Source organism: Trichechus manatus, unplaced genomic scaffold, assembly GCF_000243295.1.
Source record: "Trichechus manatus latirostris isolate Lorelei unplaced genomic scaffold, TriManLat1.0 scaffold00011, whole genome shotgun sequence".
Taxonomy (NCBI): Eukaryota; Metazoa; Chordata; class Mammalia; order Sirenia; family Trichechidae; genus Trichechus; species Trichechus manatus.
The window spans coordinates 875,383-893,310 of NW_004443947.1; the positions used below are offsets into that span (position 1 = coordinate 875,383).

A 17,928-nucleotide genomic window follows, 5' to 3' on the forward strand; every position below is an offset into this window, starting at 1 on the left:
GGTATTGTTCCTTACCAAAAACCCCACTGGTGCTGAAGAAATCCCAGCCTGCAGAGCTGCTAAGGAATTGTGCAGGGCAAGGAAAGAGCTTCCTCCACTCCCCAAATGCAGGCGCCTAGTGGCTTCACATGCAGACCCAGGCACACACCCCTCCCACTGACCAAGTCCTCCTTCCCAGGGAGGAGCTGCAGCCCAGGTCAACAACCCCAACCATCCACCACCCTTCTGGACTCGGGCCAGGGCCAGGCCTGATGTATCAGCCAGGGCCTCTTCATAGAAAACCTAGTTTTATTCTGGGGGAGGCCAATGTTCCCATACCAGCCTCCTTCCAGGGAGGTCTCATCCCAGGTCTCCAGCCTCCCTCCCTCATGCAGGCCCTTCTGCATCATGGGGCTGTTTATCCCCTAATCTCTTTCCCTGCGCCACCCCACTCCAGGGAGCAGGTCTGGGCCCTGCCTGGGTGCTCCTCTCCAACGGTGCTCCTTCTCCTGCCACCTATGTAGCCCACAGCCCCACTGGATCCCTCCTCTAGGTGGGCCTCCCCACCCTTGGGCCAGCCTCGAAGATACTGCCCCAGACCTAGGGAAGGGAAGAGGCCCTCCGCCTTGGGGCAGGCTTGTCCAGGCCATCTTCTGACAGTTCTTCTGTCAGCTTACTCTGCTGGTCTCAGATCTTGGAGGACTCGAGCCGAGGGCTCCAGGGTGTGGGGGGCTCCCGCAGTGCCCGCAGCTCCTGCTCCAGCACCTGGTTGCGGCGGTACATGTCCATGTAGCCCCCCTGGATCTCCCGCTGGTAGCGCAGGACCCGCTCCTTCTCCTCCTGCCATGTCCGCCGCTCCTGCTCGAAGCGCAGCGCCTGCTCCTGGCCCCGCAGCCGCTCCTGCAGCAGCTCAGCCCGCAGCTTCTCGGCGCCATCCCCAGCCTCGCTGCCTCCAGCCTCCCCCAGCAGCCCCCGGCTCTTGCAGTCATCAGTCTCACAGCTGCCTGGGGCTTCCTCCCGAGGGGCCTGCTCCTGCAGCCTCCGCACGGCCTCACGCAGCCGGGCCAGCTCCGCATCCTGTGCCTGCACCTGCACCCGGCTGCCCCGAAGCTGCGTCTTTAGGCTGAAGATCTCAGCTAGCTTCTGGGCCAGCTCCGCCTGGGCCTCCCGCAGCTGCTGCTTCAGGAGGCTGATCTCCGCTGTCTTCTGGCACACCTGCAGAGGGACACAGGATGGGCAAGGTAAGGGGACGGCTGGGGGCAGGCAGAGGACCGGACTGTAGCACCTGGCCATCTCTCACCTCCCATCTGGCCTCCTCCGGTCGGACACTGGGGTCTCCATCTGGGAGGGTGCCCAGGGCCTGAGGCTCAGGGCCCAGGCCCTGCTGAGCCTGCAGCTCTTTGCGCAGGCGCCGCTGCTCCTGCTGGGCCATGAACAGCTGAAGCTGGAGGTTGCGCTCGCTCCGCTCGGCCTTCTGGGCAACCTCGTGCAGCCGTTCCACGTACAGACGCTTCAACTCTGACAGCCATAGCCGCTGCCGCTCCTCCAGCACCTGCCCAGGGGAAGAGGAGCCAGCTAGGGCCAGTGCAGCCACGCTGGACACCCACCCATAGACCAGCTGCCTAGACGGGGACCGCTCCACTCAGAGCTGACACCTCAACATTCCAGCCCTGGCTCACGTCCTACACCCAGCATCACAGGGCTCAGTGCCCCAGACACACAGCTGCCTGACCTGGGATGCCCCCCAGAGATGAAGTGTCCCCAACACAGGGCTCTCCCAGGGAACCTCTCTCTGTCCCACCCAACTCCCATGCAAGGACTACCAGTGACACGTGGGGTGGGGGACAGGAGCAGAATCATCTTCCTCTTTCTTATTCTCCCTGTGCTCAGAGCCACGTGGGTAAGCTGGTTGGGGACTCTCTGTCTTCCCCATACCCCAATGCCAAGGGACAGAGAGGACCCCTGAGAAGAGGCCTCCCTTACCTGTGTGAAGGGGTTGGAGCCGTCCTCATCCCCAAGGCCCCTCTTGAGCTCCTCACAGGTCTCAGGCAGCACTGCGGCCACCACCTCCTCGGCAGTGGGGCAGGAGAATTCGTAGGGGGGTGGTGGCTCGGGCAAACAGCTCAGCACAGACAACGGCCCTGCTTCCTTAGGGCCCCGCGAGGCCCGGTCCAGGGAGCCCCCGAGGTGGTTGATATGGCCCAGGGAGGAGCTGAAGGGGCTGGGGCCAGTGCCAGGACTGCGGCCAAAGCTTCCACCACTGGAGGAGTCTGACAGGCTGGGCTCAGGCTCGGGGCCACCCTCGTCCAGGCTGAGGGCATGCAGCAGCTGGGCCCGGGCCTGTGCCTGGCTGGCCCGGGGCCCTGGGCTCAGGGGAGGGTGGCAGGCCAGCGTGTGCAGGCTACCATTGCTGCGCCACAGCTTCTGGCCCTTGTGGGCGGCTAGGCTCTGCATGGATAGGAAGCCTTTCCCGGTGCCCGCTGCGGGCTTGAACACAGATGGGCGAATGCGGCACTGCCGGAAGAGAGGACAGCATGAGGCTCTGGGCTGGCCGCCCTGTCTGCCCACTCAGTGCTCCCACCGTCTCCAGGGATCATCTCAGAGAACAGAATGCCTGTGTCACCAGCAGGCAGTGACCGAGCTCGGCCAGCCCAGAGCAACATTTCATGTCCCAGCCTACCCTGTCCCAACCCCAGGGTCTCCAAGCAGGCCTCCAGAGTCCCATCCCCAAGCCCCCTCCCCCCCACCCCCAAGATGAAGGGAAGGGACAGGGGTGCACCTTGTCGAAGCGGCCCCGCTCGGGCAGTGAGGTCTTGCTGAAGTCCCCAGCCCAGGGATTCTCATGGTAGTAGAGGGTGGTGTAGTCGGCGGGCTCATTCCTAGCAGCCCGCTTGGCTGTCTTGCTGTCCTTCTTGGGGAGGTGCAGGTAGCTGAGGAACTCACGCTGGCCCAAGCCCTTCCGGAGGAGCCCATCGGGCTGGCGGGTACCCCGGGACCCTGCGAGTGCTGCCCGTAGCTCTTCAGGGGAGAAGTCCTGCCGTTCCAACAGGCTGCCCACGCTGCCCATGGCAATGCCAGCAGGGCCTGGGGCTGTGGCCATGAAGTTTCAACAGGGCAGCTGCTTCTAGGGATCAGAAGGCTCCGTCAGGGGCCGGTGGGCATTTGATGCCCACCTCCCCAATGTCCCTGAAACCAGGTGCTTGCTCTCAGGGATAGTTTTCCACCTGGTCCAGGCCCAGGGGCAGGCAGATGTGGGTGCCAGAGAGAATCCCAGGACAGAATTCCCAAGCTGGTGACAGAAAGAGGGGCAGACCCCAAAGTCACCTGCCCCCTAACACTCTGTGGGACTGGGCAAGTCTGAGGAAACAGACATGGGTGCTGCCCCAGCTGGGGCACCAAGACTAAAGGGGGTGTAGGGGGCTGGTATGACCCTGAAGCAGCAGGATAGCCTCCTCACCCCCACCCCACCCGCACCCCTACCCCCACCCCTGACTCAGGACTGAGCAGCAAAGGGCCAAGGAGGCTGGACTCAGGCTCTGTGTAAACCCTGACCTTACTCTCCTTCTGGGCTCCCCACCAAATCTGGAGGGCAAGGGCACAGGGAACCAGGGCCCGTGGCTTCAGACTCTCCATTCCTTCTTCCTCCCTTGGGAAAGGGAAAATCCAGTTCAGCCCCTCTTCCTGCCAAGGGTCAGAGTTTCCCAAGGGAAACATCTGGAATGGGTGGGGCCTGGGGGCTACACCGGGAGGGATACAAACAGGAAGGGCCGAGGGAAGGAAGGATGGAGCCAACAATGGACACAGCTTCCGGAACAGGTGTTCATGTCTGTGCAGAGGGGGAGGCAGAGGGAAGGGGCTTCTGAGCCCCTGCCAGCCCATGCAGATGCTGTCACTCCAAAGCCCACCACCAGGCAGGGCAGGATCCCAAACCCTGACCCAGCCTGGAGCCAATCAGTTAATGACCTAGCCAAGCCATCGCTTCTTTGAAACAGTTTCTTCATCCATAAAACGGAGATAATACAAGGATGCCACAGGACAGGGTGAGATAATATGACAAAGCACCCAGGCCAGCGTCTGAGTCCACACTCGCTCGCTGGAGCTGAGCTGAGCCAGTCACACCCACGTGCGCCTGCTGGACAGCCAAGTGATCAACCCTGTGGGCCTCTCCCACCTATACTGGGACCCACACTCTGGAGGAATCCCTCAGACCTCGCCCAGCACCCAGCACACAGTAGGTGCTCTGTGGGATGGATGGACGGATGCCAACCTCTCTGCTCACATGCACGTGCGGCTGAGCACGTTACCAGACAAACTCCCAGCAGGGCGGCTGGCTGCAGCGGCAAGTCCTCATCACCCACCAATGTGCTTCCGGGACACCCATCCCGCCCCAAACAATAGTCTTTAGGAGGCTCCATCTTCCTCAACCATTTCCAGGTTTTGTGTTTGTGGGAGACAAGGGAATGGGAGGAAGGGCCATGCCTTGCCCCTGACACCCTACAGCCCTCAACCTTACCCTAGGCACAAATATCCTTCCCAACCAGCCCTTCCCAGCTGCCAGACCCGGGTGGGGGGCGGATCTGAGTGTGCATATCCCAGGCTCCAACCCTTCTGAGGGTGTCGTAGCCACACAGGGTGGGGAGAGTAGGGGGTGCTCAGACAGGTGCGGAATCACAGGTGCTGAGCTCCTATGGCAGCACAGCCCTGGGTAGAGGTCTGAGTGCTGTGACATAGCTCCTGTTCCTAGTTTTAGGTTAAGGACACTGGCACAGGAAGGTGCACTGACTTGCCCAAGTCACAGAGCTGGTCAGGGTGAGTGTGATCCCAGCATGTGATTCCTGAATGACTAGTTGAGGGCCCCAGGATGTCACCCGCAGGCAAAAGAATTGGAATTCAAGCATCCTGCCTCCCACCCTGACGCCCCCCTCCCCCAGTGGTAATCCCCCCAGTGACAGACAGACACACTGAACTGTCGCTCCTGGGAGGCAGCCTGGGGAGGAGTACAGCAGACAGCCTGGTACACAGCCCTGCCCCACACACTCTCTGTGGAACCCTGGGCACTGATGCTCCACCCCTTGCCATGGCTCAGTTTCCCCATCTCTAAAATTAGAAAGACACTGCCTGCCCCGCCTTCCTGGTAGGGTTCCTGTGACAGTCACAGAGACGACGGAGAGTGGACTGAAAGCCCTGTACAAACATGGGGGTGGCAATGTTGGCTGTGGTGCCAAATACGCCCACCTTGCTCCACACATACCACCTCACTGCCCAGTGCCTCTCTTCCTGAGATGATGGACACACCATTTTCCCCACAATGGGTCTCAGGTTCAGGGGGCAAGTCCCTGGACTAGAAGTAGCCACAGCAACGCATACAACACACGTAACAGTCCACAGTCAGTCCCACCTAGCAGCACGGAGACTCCTATGTTAGAGGATACTGCGCAGACAGTTCCTCCAACAGTAGACGCAGTCACACAACACTGAGCACCCCTGGGGGACACACACAGATGGAACAGAGGAACACCCCAGCATGAAGACCCAGGTGACCTTCACAGCCCCAAGGCTAGATGCAGGCGCACGTAAGTAACCGGAGCAGTTAGAAATAGCCGTGGAGTTCGATGAAGGGCGTGCAGATGGCCCCTTTCCTCTGCCTTTCCTTGAGGTCCTCACCCCGTCCCCGCCTCCTAGATAACTTCTCTTCTGTATGACCAGCTCCCCCAGGAGGGCCCAGCCTTCCAGAGGCTCCAGCCTGCCCAGGTCTTAGTCTGGGGGCTAGTCCCTCCTCCTGAAGGGGTCCACTCCACTGCCACCCCCTCCCCCAACACACACATTCCTCCCTGTTGCTGGGAAGCTATGGGATTGGTATGGTCTGGCTGGGGCAGCTGCGCAGATTGAGCAGCAGAGGACTTAGGAGAGGGAGAAGGGAGGGTGAGAGCGCAAGGGCCTTGCAGCCTCAATGGGACCAGCAGAGCAAAAATCCGGGGCCTCCTCCTCCTTCCCTGCCTAGAGCGGGGTGCCTGCCCTGGGCCCAGAGCTCAGCACAGAGCTGAAATCCCCCACCAGCCAGGTGGGCTAGATTTGTGCCAGGCAGCACAAGCCACATCCTCCCTGGGCCCCAGCTGGCCCCAACAGGGACCCTTACTTCTGCTCTCATCACCTGACACCAAGACTAACCAGCAGCACAGAAAGCCCTGGGCACAGAGGGGCATCTCTTTCGGACCAACTTTGTGGAAATAGGCGCAGGGCACCGGGGGGACTGCACTGGCCTCGAAGCAGAGAAGGAGAGTACTAGCGGGGAGCATGCCCATGCCTGGTAGTGGGTGTCTCCTTGGGTCAGGCCTGACTTGGGCACTACCACATCCTCGTAACACACACAGGAGGTGAGGACTGTTATCCCTGTTCTTCAGAAGAGGAAATTAAGGCTCAGGAAGTGAATTAATGTGGCTAAGGTCCCATTCAGCTGCCCAGAGAGAAAGCACACAGGTTTAAAGAGTATGTCTGTCTTGTTAGGAAGCCTTTCCTGACCCCACCTTGTGTCTCCTCTGGGGTGGACATCCTAGCTCCCATGTGAGCAGGAAGCTCCCAGTCTGGCCTCGGCTGCGGTTAGCCCCTCCTGAGCCCTGGCCCCAGGGGTGGGTCCCACCACCTGCTGGAGGATCAGCTTAGCTGGAGGCGTGTCTGCAGCTGCCCCAGAGGAATGAGACTGGAATGTCCCAGCTCTAAAAGAGGGGGCAGTGGGGAAGGGGGCCCAGAGAGGGGAGAGGACACTTGGGGGCAGAGCTCAGTGCCTAACCCCTGCAGGAGTGAGTGTTAGTGTTCCCACACAGTCACTCACAGTTGGACAGCTCTCTATTTTTCTCAGCCCTTTGATTTCATCATCTCAATCTCATAGCCACAACAGCCTCTGGGGCAGGAAGGACAGTAATTACCTTCATCCCATTTTACAAGCAGGGAAAATGAGGCCCAGAAAGAGGAAGTGAGTTGCCCCAAATCCCACAGTGGCAAGTAATCTGGACTCCCTGGACAAAGTCCTCTCTACTGGACCAGGCTGTCCCAGTCAGGGGTCACCCGTTGGCTCTCGTGAGGACACACAATGTCTCTATGTATGCTTGCCCAGCCCCCCATGCCTACTTCTCTCAAGAGCATCTGTAGCAGAGAGGTTTGGACCCGAGGCACCTCCTCCAGCCTTGACTCCCTACTGCCCGTCCCCAGGGCAGGAAGAAATAGTGGGACCACTGTTCACATGTGGACTCCAAGCCCTGCAAGCTGCTAGCTCCAGAGGCGGTGGCGGGAGCAGGCTGGCGCGTTCATTCACAGTCTCACACATACACACCCACACACAGCCAGCCACAGAGAAGCCCTGCCCGCCCGCCTGGGAAGGCCCTGGGAGCAAGCAGGCTCTTCACCTGGCCAGGACGGCGTTCGGCCTCTGCTCCTTCCCTAGGCGGTGCAGAAAGACGGCCGGCAGAAGGCGGCAGGGCGGACCCCTGGGGCAAGCCGGCTCCGACGGTGGGGGTGGGGGGAGGGGATGGCGGGTCCCAGTCCTATTCTTGGACACAGCCAAGGCCCTGATTTCGGCTTGGTTCCAGGCTGGCCCTCACTTTGGCCAAAGACTGTGACCAAGCACTGGGCGGGGGGGGGTGCTCTGGCAGCCAAGACCTGGGGGCGTCCCTCATCCACAGGTCGGGGCGCCTCGCAGCAAGCTGCAGCCTGGACAGGCAGGGGGTGGGGGAAGAAGGAGGTATCTGGGTGCGGACAGTGCTGGACTCGGGGATGGAGGCTTGGTGGTCCGACTCCCGCGCCCCGGGCACCTGCCCCACCCTGGTGGTGGTGCAGGGGTCCGGGACGCTGCACCAAGAAAACTGCATTTGCAGAGACTGCGGAAAGGAATATAACCTGCCGCCTGCCCTTCCAGCGGCGCGTCGGGGTCGGTCCCTGACTCGGCCAGTGCCTGGGAGTCGGAGACACCTGGGCACACCTGTACCCTGCCATCCCCACCCATTTCTCAGATGTGTGCCTCAGCTAGCGAGGGGCTGTGGCTTGGTCAAGGACGCCGGGACAGGACGACCTCGGCGGCGGCCTCACCCCCGGGTTCGGCTCCCGCCCGGGCCGCGGCCGGCGGCAGAGCGCGCCCACTTACCATGCTGGCGCCGCACTCGCGCTCCGCGCCGGCCGCGCTCCCCGCCTCGCGCGCTACGCTTTCCTCGCGCGGATTTGAACCCTCTCTGAAAGCGGCCGCAATCCTCCAAGACCGCGAGGCGGGCCGGCGCGGCGCTGAGGTCGGCGCCGGGAAAACGCGGGAGGGCAGGCAGGCGCCGGAGCCGGATTGGCGAGGGAGGGACTGGTGCGGCAGCACTGCTTGCCTGCCCCAGAGGCGGAGGGAAAACCCGGCCTGACTCACCGCGCTCGGCGAGCCCTGAGCCCGGCCGGGCCCCCGGATGTGGGGGGCGGGGACCAGGGGCACACCCGCCCACCCGGAATCCAACCTGAGCCTCGCCTGACTCTGCTCTGCCAGCCGGGCAGGACTGCCCAGCTCTCTGCCGGCTGCGCCCCGCACCGCGGCCGCCCTCGGCGCGCCGGCCTCAGACTGGCTGGGTCCGCAGCCCCAGCGCGGCGACGCCCCCGGACGGCGCCCCGCTCCTCCTCCTCTTTCTGGCCTCGCCCGCATCTCTCTGTTTCCAGAACTCTTGACAGCTTCGGTCCATCACCTTCCTGATCCTCAGCGCCTCCTCTCAGGTAAGCAGTAGCATCCCCTTTTGAGGCTGAGCAAAACAGTACTCTGAGATGTGAAGACCTTTTTTCAAGGTCTCCGGCTAGTTAGCCACCGACTTGGGCGCTCTCCCAAATTTTTTTTGCCGCCAAAGCCTTCCAGGGGCAGCAAATTCAAATGCCTTCAGGGGCCAGACAAATAAGGTAAGTGAGTCAAGCCGGCTGGGTGTAAGAAAATGGGAAGAGATGGAGAGCGTGGCATCTACCTAAAGGGATTCGAATTCCAAAAATTCGAACTTCTCTCTTCCTCAAAAAATTAAACAGAGTACTATATGACCCAGCAATTCCACTCCTAGGTATATACCCAAAAGAATTGAAAACAGGTATTCAAACAAGTATTTGTACAGGAATGTTCACTGATAATAGCCAAAAGGTGGAAACTACCCAAATGTTCAACAGAAGAATGGATAAACAAAGTGGTGTATCCACAAATGGAGTATTATTCACTCATAAAAAGGAATGAAATACTGATACTTGCTACATCAAGGGTGAACCTTACATCAAGGGTGAACCTGTAGAACATTATGCTACGCGAAAGAAGCCAGACACAAAAGGTATCATGTTGTATGATTCCATTTATATGAAACATTCAAAATAGGGAGCTCCATAGAGACAGAAAACAGATTAGTGGTTGCCAGGGGATGCAAGGGGGCGGGGGGATGAGGAGTGACTGCTTAATGGGATTCTTTTTGGGGTGGTGAAAATGTTTTGGAACTAGATAGTGGTGATAGTTGCACAACATTGTGAATGTATTAAATGTACATTGTGAACTGGATACTTTCAAAGGTTAATTTTATGTTACGAGAAGGATGTCCACGATTAGTTCTGATGAAAACTCAGCTTCAGTAATCACAAGCTCGGATTGTTAAAAATGCAGTGACTTATCCAGGGTCTTCTGACTTCCCAGTCCAGTGTTCTTTTCCCTGCACCAGGCTGCCAGCGGGAGGTGGGAAGGGAAGGGTGTTCAGCATCTTGGAACATCACAACAGGAGGGAAAGAAATCAATCAAAAGCCATCCTCCAGCCCAGAGATGTCAAAGACAGGGTGGTGAGGGGAGAGGGGCCGGAGGGTCCTGACTGACTGGAACCTGGAGAAAGTGGCTGAAGACTCAGGTAGGAGGCTGTGTCCCCCCACCCCCTTAGCCTCCCCCTCCACAGCTCAGCAGGGAGCTTGTCTCTGGTTCCACACAGGGGCTTCTCTGCAATAGATCGGGGTGCAGAGCACAGGGGTCTGGGGCAGGCCTAGAGAATGGCTTGGCTCTGTCCCTCTAGCAGAGCTGTCATTTCCAGAAACAAAGCTTAGATCCCCAGCCCCTCCCACCAGGACCAGGCTACCTGTCCCCACCTCCTGCACAGGCTCTGGGCTCCAGGCTGAGGAGAGCACAACCATCCCCCACAGCCTTTGCTTCTCTGGAGCTGGCCTGGCAGATACTCCTTCCTGCCTGGCATCTCTGAGCCCTTTAAGGTTGCCCTGGTCACCTGGTTAGGGAATGACAAGGCAGAGAGGACCAGCTGCCCCAGGGTAGAGGCAACTTCAGCCCTAATCCACAAAGTGTCTCTGAAGAAGTAAAAGTATCCCTATTTGCAGATAATATGATCTTATACCCAGAAAACCCCAAAGAATCCACAAGAAAGCTACTGGAACTAACAGAAGATTTCAGCAAAGTATCAGGATACAAGATAAACATACAAAAATGAGTTGAATTCCTCTACACCAACAAAGAGAACTTCTAAGAGGAAATCACCAAATCAATACCATTTACAATAACTCCCAAGAAGATAAAATACTTAGGAATAAATCTAACCTGAGATGTAAAAGACCTATGTAAAGAAAACTACAAGACACTACTGCAAGAAACCAAAAGAGACCTACATAAGTGGAAAAACATACCTTGTTCATGGAAAGGAAGACTCAACATTGTGAAAATGTCTATTCTACCCAAAGAGATCTACAGATACAATGCAGTCCCAATCCAAATTCCAATGACATTTGTTAACGAGATGGAGAAACAAATCACCGACTTCATATGGAATGGGAAGAGGCCCCGCATAAGTAAAGCATTAGTGAAGAAGAAGAACAAAGTGGGAGGCCTCACACTATCTGATTTTAGAACCTGTTATACTTCCATGGTAGTCAAAACAGCCTGGTACTGGTACAACAACAGATACATAGACCAATGGAACAGAATTGAGAATCCGGACGTAAATTCATCCACCAACGAGCAGCTGATATTTGACCAAAGCCCAAAGTCCGTTAAATGGGGAAAAGGACAGTCTCTTTAACAAATGGTGCTGGCATAACTGGATATCCATCTGCAAAAAACTGAAACAAGACCCATACCTCACACCGTGCACAAAAACTAACTCAAAATGGATCAAAGAGCTAAATATAAAATCTAAAATGATAAAGATCCTGGAAGAAAAAATAGGGACAATGCTAGGAGCCTTAATACATGGCATAAACAGAATACAAATGATAAGAAACAATGCATAAACACCAGAAGAGAAACTAGATAACTGGGAGCTCCTAAAGATCAAACACTTATGCTCATAAAAAGACTTCACCAAAAGAGTAAAAAGACAACCTACAGACCGGGAAAAAAATTTGGCTGTGACATATCCAATCAGGGTCTAATCTCTAAAATCTAGCAAGATACTGCAAACCTCAACAACAAAAAGACAAATAACCCAGTTAAAAAATGGGCAAAGGATATCAACAGACACTTCAGAAAGAGGACATTCAGGCAACTAACAGATACATGAAAAATGCTCACAATCATTAGCCATCAGAGAAATGCAAATCAAAACTGCAATGAGATACTGTCTCACCCCAACAAGGCTAGCACTAATCCAAAAAACACAAAATAATAAATATAGGAAAGGTTGTGGAGAGACTGGAACACTTATTCAATGCTGGTGGAAATGTAAATTGGTACAACCACTTTGGAAATCAATTTGGCGCTTCCTTAAAAAGCTAGAAATAGAAGTACCATATGATCCAGCAATCCCACTCCTTGGAATATATCCTAGAGAAATAAAAGCCATCAAACAAATAGATATATGCACACCCATGTTCATTGTGGCACCGTTCACAGTAGCAAAAAGATAGGAACAACCTAGGTGCCTGTCAACAGACGAATGGATAAACAAATTATGGTACATACACACAGTGGAGTACTAGGCAATGATAAAGAACAATGATGAATCCACAAAACATCTCACAACATGGATGAATCTGGAGGGCATTATGCTGAGTGAAATTAGTCAGTCACAAAAAGACAAATATTGTGTGAGACCACTATTATAAAAACTCAAGAAAAGGTTTAAACACAGAAGAAAACATTCTTTGATGGTTATGGGGGGGGAGGGGTGGAGAGGGGAATTCACTAACTAGATAGTAGACAAGAATTATCTTAGGTGAAGGGAAGAACAGCACACAATACAGGGGAAGTCAGCACAACTGGACTAAAACAAAAGCTAAGAAGTGTCCTGAACACAACCAAACACTTTGAGGGACAGAGTAGCAGGGGCAGGGGTCTGGGGACCATGGTTTCAGGGGACATCTAGGTCAATCAGCATAACAAAGTTTATTAAGAAAATGTTCTGAATCCCACTTTGGTGAGTGGCGTCTGGAATCAGCCATCTAAGATGCATCAGTTGGTCCCAACCCACCTGGAGCAAAGGAGAATGAAGAACACCAAAGACATAAGGAAAATATCAGCCCAAGAAACAAAACACATAAACCAGAGACTCCATCAGCTTGAGACCAGAAGAACTAGATGGTGCCCAGCTACCACCAATGACTGCCCTGACAGGGAACACAACAGAGAGTCCCTGACGGAGCAGGAGAAAAGTGGAGTGCAGAACTCAAATTCACATAAAAGGACCAGACTTAGTGGTCTGACTGAGACTGGAGGAACCTCAGATGCCATGGTCCCCGGACACTCTGTTAACCCAGAACTAAAACCATTCCCAAAGCCCACTCTTCAGACAAAGATTAGACTGGATTATAAAACATAAAATAATACTTGTGAAGAGTATGCTTCTTAGTTCAAGCAGATGCAAGAGACCAAATGGATGGCTCCTGCCCAGAAGCAGGATGAGAAAGCAGGACTGGACAAGAGCTGGTTGGATGGACACGGGAAACACGGGATGGAAAGGGAGAGTGTGCTGTCACATTATAGGGATTGCAACTAGTGTCACGTAATAATATGTGTATATATTTTTGTATGAGAAATTAACTTGAGCTGTAAACTTTCACCTAAAGCACAATTAAAAAAAAAAAAAGTGCCTCCTCTCCCCGCTCCATGCACCCAACGCCTTCACCACTTCCTGTCCTGTTATGGACTGAATTGTGTCCCCCAAAAATATATGTTGTGAATCCTAACCCCTATACCTGTGGAAAGGAGTCCCAGTGGCTCAATAGTTAAGCACTCAACTGCTAACTGAAAGGTTGGCAGTTCGAACCCACCCAGCAGCTCCACTGGAGGAAAACCTCACAATCTGCTTCTGTAAAGATTACAGCCAAGAAAACCCTGTGGGGCAGTTCTGCTCTGTCACATGGGGTTGCTATGAGTTTGAATCAACTTGAAGGCATCCAGCAACAAACCTATGCATGTAATCCTATTTGGGAATCTAGTTTCCTTTGTTATGTTAATGAGTTAATATCAGTGTAAGGTGTGTCTTTAACCAGTCATCTTTGAGATACAAATGAAGCAGATTAGGCACAAAAGCTAGGAAGCACAGATGGGGGAAGATAGTTGCCACTCCACATGAAGATTGCCAAGGAATAGAGGAACAGAAGCTGAAAAGAGATAAGGACCTTTCTCCAGGGCCCGTAGACAGAGAAGAACCAAAACCAAACGAAACCCGTTTCCATCGAGTCAATTCCGACTCATAGAGATGCTATAGGACAGAGTAGAACTGCCCTATAGGGTTTCTAAGGAACAGCTGGTAGAGTCAACCCTCAGAACTTTTGGTTAGCAGCTGAGCTCTTAACCACTGCACCACCAGGGCTCCAGAAAGAGTCTTCTGCTATAGATGGTGAGCTGAATTTGGACTTCTAGCCTCCTAAACTGTGAGAAAATAAACTTCTGTTCATTTAAAGCCAGCCACTTATGGTATTTCTGTTGTAGCAGCACAAGATAACTGAGATACCCCTCCATCCGCAAGCATAAACCATACATTGACTTCTTGGGTGCCCTCAGTCCAACCTCCTCAAATGAAAAAATGAAGCGCAGAGAGAGGACATGCCCTGTCGCCTGCAAAAACCATCTCAGAGCTAGTTCCTGGCAGAGCTGGGCCTCTTGCTGCCTACTCTTACTATTCCTTCAAATGCAGGCTGCCCTCTGGCTTTTCACCTCTGCGCCCTCGGCCCTGGCAATGATCGCAGCGCTTCAGAGTAGCACTGTTCACAATAGCCAAAAGGTGGAAACGACCTAAATGTCCATCAACAGATGAATGGATACACAAAATGTGGTATATTCATACAAGGGACTATCATTTTGTCATAAAAAAATGAAGTACTGATACATGCTATAACATGGATGAACCTCGAAAACATGCTAATGTTGGCGTTAAGCCTTTAGCCTGCAATCTGCCTTTCTGAGGCCTTTGAGAGAAGTGGGCTGGGCAGAGGTGGGAGAGTCCAGAGCAAGCAGGAAGACAAGGCTTGTGCACCCCCCCACCTCAACTTCCCTGGACTCATGGGGGAAGGGGGACTTGTGGGGGAGAGGGGGTTCCTGAGGAGGGGAGACTCATGGGGGAAGGGAGACTTACATGCAGTGAACTTTGCTTACCTTCCTGGGCTTGCAGGGCAGACCCCACTGCCTGGAGCCACTTACCCCCAGACTTGTGGCTCTCCTGGAGTTGGCATGGGAGACACACCTCCCAGGTGCCAAGGGATGAGGCACTTCAGGTGCCATGCCAGAGGAAGTAAAACCAAGCACACTGGATGCACCCACTTCCTAAACTGGCTAGCCTTGGACAATTTAATTTCTCTCTCTGAGCCAAGCCTCAGTTTCCTCATCTTTAAAAAGAGATAATTTGGCTGTGAGGATCAAGTGAATTAATGTATGTAAAGCTCACAGCGCAGTGTCTGGTAAATGGTAGGCGTCTGGAAATGTTTGTCCTTCTCCCTTCTCTTATGGGAAAAGTTTGTGCAAAGGACCAACTGCCTTCTTGAAGTGGCCAGGAAGGCTGTGTGAGGTCGGTGTGTTGTCCACACCAGCATGCACTGGCACTGCCTTGGGTCTGGGCTGGATAGTCTGTGCATGTCCCTGCTGCTTGCCAGTAGCCAGGACTACGGATTCCTGGAGCCACCAGTGGTGACTAGGATTTCCCTCACCTCTATGGCCACCACCTCCGGCCTCATCACCTTTCTCCTTGATGGTTGTTGCATCAGCCTCCCTGGGCTCCCTTCCTTGCAGTGTCCCTGCCAGCCGGCCTCCCCTCTGCCCCAAAAGGAGCTTCCTAGCCCATGCTGCTGTCCTCACACTGCCCTGCATGGGAGGTGGAGTCCCAGCACCAGGACTGGTCCCACGGCTTCTTCTGGTTCAGCCACTGTTTCCCTGCACCTCTGCTCTGGTGACCTACCTCGTGTCCTCATCTGTAAGTTGCTGAGTTGTTGGGAGACTCCATCAAGGGCACCCACTGTGCTCAAGCCCCCTTGCCCACCCCCAAGGCTCTGTCCTCTGTCCAGACCTCTTCTGTTGCTTCACTGTAACCACACAGTGACTCCACTTACCACGGTGCATCCTAATTCATGATTGACCTGTCTCTCTCCCTAGAAGACCATGAGCCCAGAGAGGACAGGGACTGGTGACCAGCTCGTGTCCCTATTCCCAGTGCCTCCTCCAGGGCCTGACAGTTGACCATGTTCAGCTCCAACACACCATCTGCGAAAAGGAAACTGCACGGCTGTTTTCTAACCAGGAGGAGGAGAGAGAAGAAAGACAGCCCAGGTTCTTAGTCCTGGACCGTAATCTCCTAGGGAGCTCTCTGTCTGAGCCTCAGTTTCTTCATTTGTAAAACAGGCAACATCGCCATAAGAATTAAATGAAATAACCCAGGAAAGCATTCCTGGGCAGGTACAGGGAGGTGACAGCTGCATGTCCCCCACCCACCCTTCACCTTTGCCCTGCCTCTTCCTCCTGGAAGAGGGCCAGCCCCAGCCTGAGGGAGGAGAACTGGGCGTTTCTGAAGAAGCAGCAGCATCTGAGGATTTCAGACCTTGTAAAAGCAGGCTAACAGAGTGAAATTAGTCAGTCGAAAAAGGACAAATATTGTATGAGACCACTATTATAAGAACTCAAGGAAAGGTTTAAGTACAGAAGAAAATATTCTTTGATGGTTACAAGGGTAGGGAGAGAGAGGGAGATTCACTAACTAGATAGTAGACAAGAATTATCTTCGGTGAAGAGAAGGACAACACACACTACAGGAGAAGTCAGCACAACTGGACTAAAGAAAAAGCTAAGAAGTTTCCTGAACACAACCAAACCCTTCAAGGGACAGAGTAACAGGGGCGGGAGTCTGGGCACCATGGTTTCGGGGGACATCTAGGTCAATTGGCATACAAAGTTTATTAAGAAAATGATCTGCAGCCCAGTTTGGTGAGTGGCATCTGGGATCTTAAAAGCTTTCAAGTGGCCATCTAAGATGGATCAGTTGGTCCCAGCCCACCTGGAGTAAAGGAGAATGAAGAACACCAAAGTCACAAGGAAAGTATTAGCCCAAGAGACAATAAGGGCCACATAAACCAGAGACTCCGTCAGCCTGAGACTAGAAGAACTAGCTAGTGCCTGGCTACCACCAGTGACCACCCTGACAACAGAGAGTCCCTGATGGAGTAGGAGAAAAGTGGGGTGCAGAACTCAAATTCACATAAGAAAACCAGACTTAATGGTCTGACTGAAACTAAAGGAACCCCAGAAGACATCGCCCCTGGACTCTCTGTTAACCCAGAACTAAAACCATTCCCAAGGCAAACTCTTTAGACAAAGATTGGACTGGACTATAAAATATAAAATAGTGCTCATGAAGAGTGTGCTTCATAGTTCAGGTAGATACACGAGACTAAATGGGCAGCTCCTGTCCAGAGGCAGGATGAGAAGGCAGAGAGGGTCAGGAGGTGGTTGAACGGACACAGGAAATTAGGGGTGGAAAGGAGGAGTGTGCTGTCACATTACAGGAATTGCAACTAATGTCACATAACAGTATGTGTATAAATTTTTGTATGGGAAATTAACTTGAGCTATAAACTTTCACGTAAAGCATAATTAAAAAAAAAAAAGCAGACTAACAGATAAATCTAGCTCCTGCCAGTGCCACCAACGTTGTCCCCATGGAGGGGACATTGTGGCTGTGGAGGATCCTGCACCTGGGCTCACTCACCCTCACACCCTGAAAGATGTGCCCCGTGTCCTGGGGTGAAAGTGAATTTGGGGGACCCTGAATGCCCTCCCTCAGTCACCAGTGCTGGGGAGGAGCCCTTGTTCACCCCTATTTGCCCTCTCCTGCCCCCCTCCTAGGGTGACCGGGGCAGTCCCAGCCGGGAGGGGGTAGAAGACGAGAGCTGTCAGGACTTGCTCAGGTGCTTACTTACCCTGGGGCAGAGAGCTCAGACCTGCAGAAGCCAGCCCAGACTCCGTGTGGATGCCGCCCCGGAAGCCCAGGCCACCTAGCTGGCCCGCTTTTGGTCACCAGAAACCTGGACAGGCCCCATGGCCAACCCCAGTTTGAGCTGCCAGCCCGGATGATAAGAGGGTGTCTTGCTCTGACCCGGACTCCAAGCCTTCCATTGCAGTGATTTAAGGAGGTGGGATGGGGATGAGGTGGAGCTGGAGGCGGGGCGTGGGAGTGAGGAGCCACTGCAAAGCTGTCCAATACAGTGGGCTTGGATTCTCGTTCTCCAAAACCTGTTGCCATCAAGTTAATTCCAACTCATGGCAACCCCATTTGTTACAGAGTAGAACTGTGCTCCATAGAGTTTTCTTGGCTATAATCTTTATAGAAGTAGATCACCAGGCCTTTCTTCCATGACACCAGTGGGTGGGTTAGCAGCCAATTGCAAACCACTGTTCCACACAGGGAGCTTTCTTGTGCTCCATAGTTGTCCAAAAGGTGCCAGTAGTGGGACAGGCATTTATTTACAAAGACATTCCTTAGATTACTTAAAAAACTTAAT

General features: G+C 54.0%; 1 protein-coding gene across 1 annotated transcript; it reads right to left on the reverse strand.

Annotated features, from left to right (window-relative positions):
- Positions 1-408: 408 nt before the first annotated feature.
- N4BP3 (NEDD4 binding protein 3) lies at positions 409-3,079 on the reverse strand. The gene is made up of 4 exons (XM_004371135.2): positions 2,759-3,079; positions 1,963-2,493; positions 1,280-1,531; positions 409-1,194 (listed from the first exon to the last, which is right to left on the reverse strand). The coding sequence occupies exons 1-4, from the start codon at positions 3,077-3,079 to the stop codon at positions 667-669; spliced, it is 1,632 nt and encodes a 543-aa protein (XP_004371192.1). The 3' UTR covers positions 409-666.
- Positions 3,080-17,928: the final 14,849 nt, after the last annotated feature.